Source organism: Scyliorhinus torazame, chromosome 1 (genome assembly GCF_047496885.1).
Source record: "Scyliorhinus torazame isolate Kashiwa2021f chromosome 1, sScyTor2.1, whole genome shotgun sequence".
Lineage (NCBI taxonomy): Eukaryota > Metazoa > Chordata > Chondrichthyes > Carcharhiniformes > Scyliorhinidae > Scyliorhinus > Scyliorhinus torazame.
In genome coordinates, this window is record NC_092707.1 from 92975027 (window position 1) to 92985591 (window position 10565).

At 42.8% G+C, this 10565-nt stretch overlaps 1 protein-coding gene across 2 annotated transcripts; it reads right to left on the minus strand.

Moving 5' to 3' along the window:
* Nucleotides 1-361: 361 nt before the first annotated feature.
* On the minus strand, nucleotides 362-10038 carry gp1bb (glycoprotein Ib platelet subunit beta). Of its 2 annotated transcripts, none has more exons than XM_072498099.1 (2): nucleotides 9423-10038; nucleotides 362-2660 (listed from the first exon to the last, which is right to left on the minus strand). In XM_072498099.1, exons 1-2 carry the CDS (start codon nucleotides 9510-9512, stop codon nucleotides 2070-2072), a joined length of 681 nt encoding a protein of 226 aa, XP_072354200.1. In that variant the 5' UTR covers nucleotides 9513-10038; the 3' UTR covers nucleotides 362-2069. The 2 variants fall into 2 exon arrangements, with proteins under 2 accessions (XP_072354200.1, XP_072354209.1); XM_072498108.1 differs by having other exon boundaries at nucleotides 9809-10036.
* Nucleotides 10039-10565: the final 527 nt, after the last annotated feature.

Genomic DNA, 10565 nt, shown 5'->3' on the forward strand with positions numbered 1-10565 from the left:
CTATGTCTGATTATGGTCTTATGTCTCCAAACGGCGTAGTTCCAATCTGATAGAAGTCTGCTATTTACATTACATGGTCACAGTAAATTATGGCGGGAAACCGAACGAGGAACCGAGCAAAGCGGCGGTTGCTGTGATTGTAAACCTACCATGTGTCATCTCTGCACTATTACTCTGTTTTTATTCACTATTGTCTGATTATGTCCTTCAGATTGAATTTCCTATTCCTATCAATTAACATGTCAGAAAGTATGGGCACCTTCTTTGCTTAATCCCAGTAATGGTGCAATTGGCACTAACGCTGTTCGTTCTGTTTTTTTAATATTCTAATCTCCAGTGATTCGATGATGACGCCTATTGGTTTCATGCAATTATTCAACTTTATTCAGAACAAGCAAGATTTTTCTCATTACAGTATTTCAAAAATCGTTTCAAAGGTGTGATTGAGAATATCACCTCGTTTATGCATTAGCTAAAAGCCGTATCGAAATCACGCCCCCTTCCCCCTCGCGCCCCATCACGTTCGCTACAGAAACAATAATTGATCAACTTCAAATGAGCTGTGACCACAAAGATTGAGAGATTTTACAAATCCCAATCTGTGGTTGCATTATAGTTATTTCATCTCCACCTATAATTAGCCCCTAGTATCTGCATTCGATTTTATTTTCATCCACTTAGCTGAATAACCCAACGTGCTGTGGGGCAGTGAACAATTTTGTTTCCAATCAGTGTTCGGTTGGAATACCCTTCAGTCCACCAACCGTGTAGCTGTGGAGCAGATTTGACTGAACCACAAGCTGTCGCCCGAAAAACTTCCATGTGATGTAATGCTGGTTAACATAAAGGCAGCGTAAACAACAGAAAAACAAAACAAATCGAATATAAGATGAAGCGAAAGAGAATAAAAATCGGGGAAGTGATCTCGCTCCGTTATGCCCTGAGCGATTTGCTACATTGCTCAGCGAAGTACTCAACAGATCAGGGAAAACTTCACTGAACGAAATATGGAAGTCACGTGTTCGGCGTGTATCTCTTGCAGGAGGAGAAATCCAGACAGGATTCCTCTTCTCCCCATATCTAAGAAATTAATGAGGAGTGTTTTCGCTTCGAGGTGCAATATATGATTTAACATGGTTTGCAACATTTTATATAGATGAATCATTATAGCATTGACTTATCACAACAATAAAAGGCTGGACGCGATAAACAGAAAATGTTATTAATTTCTGACTGTACAATTGTTTCCATCACATATTTCCCATTAATGATTCCAATGAGATTCCTACTACGAAATAACCGATATTTGGCATTGCTCAACATATTCAACATTAGGAAAAACACAAATATATTAATTTCAGTAATATAGTAGCAGAGCTTTGTTTTCTCGGTTAACGGCAGAACAGCAAGCAATCGAAATACAAAATTGCAGTGTACATTTTAGAATATTACCATTGCCAACTACGTTGTAATCACCAGAAAGATTCCAATGTTTTGGGGACATTAACAGATAGCCAAAATTCTTCGTTAGGAATAATTTTCCTGCTTTATCAAAGATCTTCATTGCTGCAGCTCTGGGTTAATTTTCTGCCAGGCATCACTCGTGCATTACCCGTGATCTTGATGTAGCTGCCAGTGGGTACCTCGGCATATTTATTAATTATAAACGTTCAATTTAACTTCCCCAACCCGTCGAAATAATGAAACCGGGGTGCGTCTTAATTTCTTTTTCCTAACTGTATTAAAATATAACTTCACACAGTCTCGCCATTAATCTGAAGAAAGAATGTACAAAGACCCTCTAATCAATCCCGGATTCACGGTACATTTTAATAAGATCTTGGACCAAATAAGACAAAGGCTTGAAATTTCCAGGAGTTTTCCTGAATGAGCTCGGTGAAGCTGCTGGAGAAATGATAATAGCTGCCAGGAATGTTTACAACGGAAACATTGTCCTAATTTCTGACACAGGCAAAATGGCAAGTAGCGAAAATTGAGCTGTTAAGAATGTCTGAGAAAAAGCATTCCCCCTTGAATCTGAAGGGCGTTGGGCCGGGTGAACAGTCCTCTCACATCGCATTCCGAAAATTATCTTCTTTCGGTGCTCCAATTGCCTCCTTCGAAAATTTTTCAAATCGTTTTAGAAATATTATGACAAATATCAGAAGAATGGCCTGAATGACAATGAAGGCGAAGAGCCCGATCTGGCATATCAAAGCCATGTTACAATACCAATCCTTGCAATTGGAGCCAACCTCGTCCTCCGTGAGATATACGATCAGCCTCCCCTGGAGCTCCACTGGCGACGAGCACCTTATGTCCTTATACTGGGATCGGTCTTCCTGTTTGAGAAGCCAGGATCTCAGGTACAAAATGTTACAATCACAGGTCCATGGGTTATAGTCCAATGTAACTGATCTCAGATTTTGCAGGCTGTCAAAGAAGCCATTGGGGATGGAAGATAGTTTGTTGTTGTTCAATTTTATCTCGGTGGTGGTGGTCGCAATGTGCGTGGGCAATGTGCCCGCATTCAGCCCATTGTTGCTGCAGTCCAGAATCGTCCCGGAACAGCTACACTCTGGCGGGCATTGGGAAGTCGCCACTTGGATCAACGAGAGAAACAGAAGGAACAATTCTCGATGTAGCAGCAGTGACATAGTCTGGAACAAAATTCGCGGGTTAGCTCGAAATATAAATTATGAGAGATAGAAAAAAAGCACCAAGGATTACAGCTATGAATATGTTAATTTATTTTACCAACTTTTAATTTCGCAGGAAATATCATGAAGATATACAAGATATACAAGAAGAATTTGCTTCATCCAACACTTTATTCCACATTTATATCCCCTTGGCAATCATGTTTGCCCATTGGGATTTTTTTCAAACCTGCCATAAAATATCACAGATTAGGTGGGCCAAACGTTACGTGTGATCGCACTTTTACAGTAAATGCCTCAATTGCCTTTCAGTACCTTTCAATCGATATACATATCACCTCCCACCATAACACTCCTTGCTGTAAACTGAATTAAAGGGAGATCAAATTCATATCTACCACTTGGGCTCAAGTATTAAACCGATTTAATGTAGGGGAGGCAGTGGCGTAGTCCACTGTCTGGACTAGTAAACCAGAGACCAAGAGTAATGCTCTGGAGACTCCTTTAGCAGATCCGAAAGAATCATTGAACTCTTTAAGGAGATCCTATTTGGGCTTCACTTCGACGAGCCTTCTGGCCAATTGTATTTTTAACTCGACTACCTGGCAGGGTAGATTATTCCAATTGTTTATCGCTCCTTCGAGAAAAGGTTTCCTCAAAAAATTTGCTTTAACATATTTTGTGACAAATTGTGACAAATCACATAAAGTCGATCCACCTGGCCAAAGTTAAACAGGCGTCACCCATAGGTAACACCACAAAAAGTTTAAGTGTGACTCATTTTCACATTTGCAAAGAAAGTAAGTCCTATCAAATTTTCTTTTCTTTCTCTTTATAAATTTAGAGTACCCAATTATTTTTATCGAATTAAGGAGCAATTTAGCGTAGTCAATCCACCTAACCTGCATATCTTTGGGTTTTGGGGGTGAAAGCCACGCAGACATGGGAAGAACATGCAAACTCCACACGGACAGTAGCCCGGGGTCGGGATCGAACACGGGTCCTCAGCGCCGTAGGCAGCATCAAAACATATTTTCTGCCCTGGCGTGGCGGGAGGACCTGCTGGAATTCTTGACTCTTGAGAAGGTTAAGTTTGAACTGAGGGGAATGCTGGTTCTACAATTCATGGGCATTATTCGTTATGCACTTTCAAGAACTGGATAACATTGAACATTAGTTGGGGGGGGGGGAGGATTGGGGGGAGGGGGGCGATGGGTGTTAATGGTGGCTATGGGTGATTCCTGATTCCTTTATGTCATTTGTTTATGTGAACATGTGGGCGAATGTTTGGGGCTTTGTGGGAGGATGTTATTGATATGGGGATTGACATATTTGTTACTGATTATTGTTTATTGTTGGTGGGTGTAAATTTGGGAGAAAATGTGAAAAAGGAGAATAAAGAAATATTTAAAAAAAACATATTTTCATTTGGACCCTGTTTCTTCAATTTCACCCAACACTGGCTTGCTGCCATTTCATTGTCTGACCAATGGAGAAATAACGTCTATATCTTACATTTGGCTCTACTGAACCTCAGGGTGTCCCACAATTTATATAATTCAATACTTTTTTGAAGCAAAGTCACTGATGTAAAGTAAGAAACACAGCTCCCAATTTGTTTAGAGCAAGATTCAAGAGGCAGCAATGACATAATAACTGGGCAACCTATTTTTGTGATTGTGACGGGGCAGCACAGTAGCATTGTGGATAGCATAATTGCTTCACAGCTCCAGGGTCCCAAGTTCGATTCCCGGCTTGGGTCACTGTCTGTGCGGAGTCTGCACATTCTCCCCTTTTGTGCGTGGGTTTCCTCCGGTTTCCTCCCACAGTCCAAAGATGTGCGGGTTAGGTGGATTGGCCATGCTAAGTTGCCCATAGTGTCCAAAATTGCCCTTAGTGTTGGGTGGAGTTACTGGGTTATGGAGATAGGGTGGAGGTGTGGACCTTGGGTAGGGTGGCGGTGTGGACCTTGGGTAGGGTGCTCTTTCCAAGAGCCGGTGGAGACTCGATGGGCCTAACGGCCTCCTTCTGCACTGTCAATTCCATGGAACATATGCATTAGGAGTAGAAGTAGGCGATTCAGCCCTTCGAACCTGCTCCGCCATTTAATCAGAACATGACCGATCTCTTCCTGATCTCAAATCCACCTTCCTGCATTTACCCCATGTCTGGCTAACCTGTTCTTTAAAAGCAGAAACATATCTATCTCCTTATTTATACCATTTAATGATTCAGACTCCACCGCACTATGGGGCAGCGAGTTCCAGAAATCTGTCACCCTCTGCGAGAAGTAGTTCCTCCTCATCTCAGTCGATGGCAGATTAGGGGGTAAATGTTAACCATGATGCAAAGGAGAACTCCACTGCTCTTCCGAATTGTGCTCAAGCGATCTTTTCTGTCCACCTGAGAGTGCAGATAGTTTGTTACTATTTGGTTTAATGCCTTATCTGAACCTCCGATAGTGCAGCATTTACTTGGTACTGTACTCAAACTTCTGGAGTGGGACTTGAACTCATGACCGCCCATCTCAGAGGAAAGAATACAACCAACTGCCACCAGGTACAGTACTGCTATGTACACCTGAGTCATAAATATTAAATTCAGGAATTCTCACCCTTAACATCTCTACCTCTGCTCCTTTAACATTTCCTAAACACTTATCCATTTGAACAAGCTTTTAGTAACCTATCTATCAATGCTTCTTTAACTCTGGTTTATTTTGACTAATTACCCGCCTGGTCCTGGAAGGGTAATTGGATTATGCATGTTTAATTGCTTATTTACCTTGTACATTGCATATATTAAGGTGCTATTCAAATGTAAATACTCATTCAAATAACGCAGACAAAACTTTCTTTTGCAAGCTCTGAAAGACCCTGTAACAATTCTTACCTACTTCTGATGATCTTCACCCCTTCTTTTGAAAGTCATGTGTAGCAAAGTCATGTGTAGCAAAGAGAATCATAAAACAAAGAACAAAGAAATGTACAGCACAAGAACAGGCCCTTTGGCCCTACAAGCCTGTGCCAACCATGCTGCTTGTCTAACCTAAAACTTTCTACACTGCAGGTGTCCATAATCCCTCTATTCCCATCCTATTCATGTATTTGTCAAGACACCCCTTAAACATCACTATCGTAGCTGCTTCCAGCACCTCCTCCAGCAGTGAGTTCCAGGCATCCACTATCCTCTGTGTAAAAATACACCCTCACACATTTCCTCTAAACTTTGCCCCTCCCACGTTAAGCCTATGTCCACTAGTAATTGACCTTTCCACCCTTGTAAAAAGCTCCTGCCTATCCATTCTGTCCATGCGCTCATAATTTTGTAGATTTCTATCAGGTCACCCCTCAACCTCCATTGTTCCAGTGAGAACAAACCAAGCTTATCCAACGTTTCCTCAAAGCTAATGCCCTCCATACCAGGCAACATCCTGGCAAACCTCTTCTGTCCCCTCTCCAAAGCCTCCACGTTCTTCTGGTAGTGTGCCATCTGGAATTGAACACTATATTCCTAACTAAGTGTGGCCTAACTAAGGTTCTATACAGCTGCAGCATGACTTGCAAATTTTTATACTCAATGCTCTGGGCCGGTGAAGGCATGCATGCCATATGCCTTCTTGACTACCTTATCCACCTGCATTGCCACTTTCAGTGGCCTCTGGACCTATACCCCAGATCCCTCTGCTTGTCAATACTCCGAAGGGTTCTGCCATTTACTGTATATTTCCCACCTGTATTAGACCTTTTAAAATGCATTACCTCACATCTTTCTGGATTAAACGCCACCTGCCATCTCTCCGCCCAAATCTCCAACCAATCTAAATCCTGCTGTATCCTCTGACAGTCCTCATCATTATCCGCAATTCCACTAACTTTTGTGTCATCCGCAAACTTACTAATCAGACCAGTTACACTTCATCCAAATCATTTATATATACTACAAACCGCAAAGCTACCAGCACTGATCAGTTCTGAACACCCCACTAGTCACAGCCCTCCATTCAGAAAAGCACCTTTCCGCTGCTACCCTCTGTCTTCTATGATCAAGCCAGTTCTGTATCCATCTTGCCAGCTCACCTCTGATCCCGTGTGACTTCACCTTCTGTACCAGTCTTGCGTGAGAGACTTTGTCAAAGGCTATTTTTGAAGTCCATGTAGACAACATCCATTACCCTACCTTCATTAATCACCTTTGTCACTTCCTCGAAAAACTCAGTCAAGTTAGTGAGACATGGCCTCCTCTTCACAAGAGCATGCTGCCTCTCACTAATATGTCCACTTGCTTCCAAACAGGAGAAAATCCTGTTTCGAAGAATCCTCTCCCATAACGTCCCTACCACTGACGTAAGGGTCACCGGCCTGTAATTTCCTGTATTATCCTTGCTATCCTTCTTAAATAAAGGCACAATCTTATTTATTCTCCAGTCCTCTGGCACCCCACCTGTAGCCAGTTAGGATGCAAAGATTTCTGTCAAGAGCCCAGCAATTTCCTCCCTTGCCTCCCTCCCTCAGGCCCATCAGGCCCTGGGAACATATCTACCTTAATGTTTTACAAGACGCCCAACACCTCCTCCTTATTGATCTCCATGTGACCTAGACTTTCTACACACCCTTCCCCAGACTCATCGCCCACCAAGTCCTTCACTTTGGTGAATACTGATGCAAAGTACCCATTCAGTACCTTGCCCATTTCCTCTGGCTCCATGCATAGATTCCCTCCCCTGTCTTTGAGTGGGCCTTTCCCTGTCTGCCCTCTGCTCTTTGTATATGTTTAAAAAACCTTGGGATTTTCCTCAATCCAGTTTGCCAATGGCTTTTCATGACTCCTTTCCCCCCTCCTTAAATTCCTTCCTGTTTCCTTATATTCTTCACGGGCTTCATCTGGTCCCAGCTCTTGTAAATGCTTCCTTATGTAAAGTTAAAATGCCCCAGTTCCCCTATAAGTGTCCCTCATGGTTATGGAAGAAGGTTTTGCTCTTCTTACAGCGGGAGCAAAATTTTGTCTTAAGATGGGTGGCCCAGTGGTTAACACTGCTGCCCCACAGTGCCAGGGACTGGAATTCGACCCCAGGCTTGGGTGGCTGTTTGGAGTTTGCACATTCTTCCCGTGACTGCATGGAATTTGGACTTTGTTCCCATGTCTTTCTGTGTTTCTTCCGAACGCTCCGGTTTCCTCCTACAGTCCAAAAATGTGTAGGTTAGGTGGATTGGCCATGCAAAAATTGCCCTTTAGTGTCCAAAGATGCGCAGGTTAAGTGAGGTTATGGGAATAGAGCAGGGGAGTGGACCTAGTTCGGGTGCTCTCTCATAGAGTTTGTGCAGACTCGATGGGCCGAATGGCCTCCTTCGGCACTGTATGGGTTCTATGAATTGAGGCAATTTTTAACGTACTACAGCTGTCGCCCTTTCCTGAAATACAGCTCGGAGGACCACAGAGAAAATGCTGGAAAATCTCAGCAGGTCTGGCAGCATCCTACAGATGCCGCCAGATCTGCTGAGATTTTCCAGCATTTTTTCTTTGGTTTCAGATTCCAGTATCGCAGTAATTTGCTTTTATCGGAGGACCACAATTGGGGCCCAAAGGCCCTTTTGTCTTTGAGAATTGATCAAACTGTTATTTTCTTAACATGGCACAGTCATATTTTACACGTTCATGCCTCGTTCAGGAGATATTAGGATCGGATATTAGAAACAAACTTTTTCGAATTTACAGGCAAATGTAATTTCTCTGATTACTGAATTATGAAAGGTCTGAGAGTAACATGTGGATACCAACCTTCATCCCCCAAGTTGTGAGGGTTGACTTCAAGAGAATAACTATAACATTAAATAATTCCTCTGGTATAAGTCACAAAGCACCTGCTTCATTTGTTTTCATGGGAGATCTGAAGGTAGTATTTCTGGGGGTGGGGGGTGTCACAATTCTGTGGAACATCGGCACTAAGCTCAATGAATTATCATAGAATTTACAGTGCAGGAGGCCATTCGGCCCATCGAGTCTGCACCGGCTCTTGGAAAGAGCACCCTACCCAAGGTCAACACCTCCACCCTATCCCCATAACCCAGTAACCCCACCCAACACTAAGGGGGATTTTGGACACTAAGGGCAATTTATCATGGCCAATCCACCTAACCTGCACATCTTTGGACTGTGGGAGGAAACCGGAGCACCCGGAGGAAACCCACGCACACACGGGGAGGATGTGCAGACTCCGCACAGACAGTGACCCAAGCTGGAATCGAACCTGGGACCCTGGAACTGTGACGCAATTGTGCTATCCACAATGCTACCGTGCTGCCCATAAACATCTCGAATAGCTGTGCATTGAATTTCGGCGCAGTTTTTCCTTAAGCAGGAATGGTAGAATCCATGTGGAAACTTTTCCCAAGAAATCCAACATAAGTCAAATACATTACAGAGCGAAGGGTAAAACAAATTGTTGCTTCGAATGTCTTGTTCGTTAACAAGTAGCCTAAGCAATATATTCAAAATGCATTTTAACATCTTACCAACTGATACTACCTATACTGTTTTGTTACGCATTGTACTCTCCGCGTCTCTCTGTTTTCGTGGAATAGTCAACAATCGACAAAGTCATTATTTTTAGGCTGCACATATTGCTCCAAAAAGCTGGTATTTTTCTGGGGAAACCCGCGATCTTTGCTAAACCACTTGTTTGGAATAGAGAGCAATTGACAATTTTGGGTGCCAAGTTCTACACATACAAAGGGGATGGATTTGAATTAAAGACCCACCAACCTGTTTATTTTCAAAGATATCCAAAGAAGCAGCCCAAATTGTGCAACAGATCTCAGATTCCTGAGTCGAGTGAAAGGAGAAACATCTCATCTGATGAATACATTCTCTCGTTTCCAACCTCCAGCATCTTTATTTGGTCACAACTGTTCTTATTTTCTTTTCTTAACGCTATCCGCGCATTTGCACCTTTGAAGTTGTTTCCATGATTGTTTGCAATTTGAAAACTGGATTATTTTATACTCCGTATCTCATATTCTAACTCAATCCCTTCTCCAACAACAGAAGCAAAATACCGTGCATACTGAAAATCTGCCATCAAGAACAGAAGACGTCGGAAGGGTCAGTCGGTCATCCATAAAATTCTAGGGAGGGAAAAGCATAATTACCGTAAAGTCACCGAACTGAAAATGAACTGCTTCCCTCTCCACGGATGCTGCCTAAGTTGCTGGGCAGGTTTTCGTTTTTTTTATTTATGTAACATTTACATCCTTCTGTAACCCTCCTTGCTGAATTGGGCGTCAACGTTTATTTTTATTTTTCGAGTCGTTTTAATCTTGGTGCCGGCGCATTGGGCTTCAGCAATCGATCTGCAGTTCCAGCAGGCAGTCACGGCCCTATTCTCAAAACAGCCTTATCAGTTTGGTCGAGAGCATAGTATATCCGGCCAGGCCACCGTAAATGAGTTGGTAGTTTTTTTTCCGGGTTATCTCTGATACCTTCTTAGAATTATATCTTATCTCAACATGACAAGAGAGCGCGTCAAGTCGATTTCAACTTTTAAAAAACTGGCAGTAGATATCCCTATTTTTGCTCGAGGGCTAGTTTAGTAGTGTTCCTCCCGCGCAATAGGGTCCCAGTGTCACTGGACTACTAATCCAAAGGCCTTGCTGAATGTGTCGGTGACATCAACTCAAATCTCACCGCGGCAGCTGGGCGAATTTAGATTTAATTACTACACCTGGAATAAAAGTCTTCAAAACTAAACGTCCCTGGCAATCAACACGCCACTGTCACTTGAGTATTTGGATTTCTTGCCTGTCTGTTGTAGTTACGTTCAAACAATGCACAATTTCCAACTTTGTGTCCCATCCAATCCTCAGAACGCCCCGGTCTGAGGATCTCCTGATCAGATGCACAAATCCT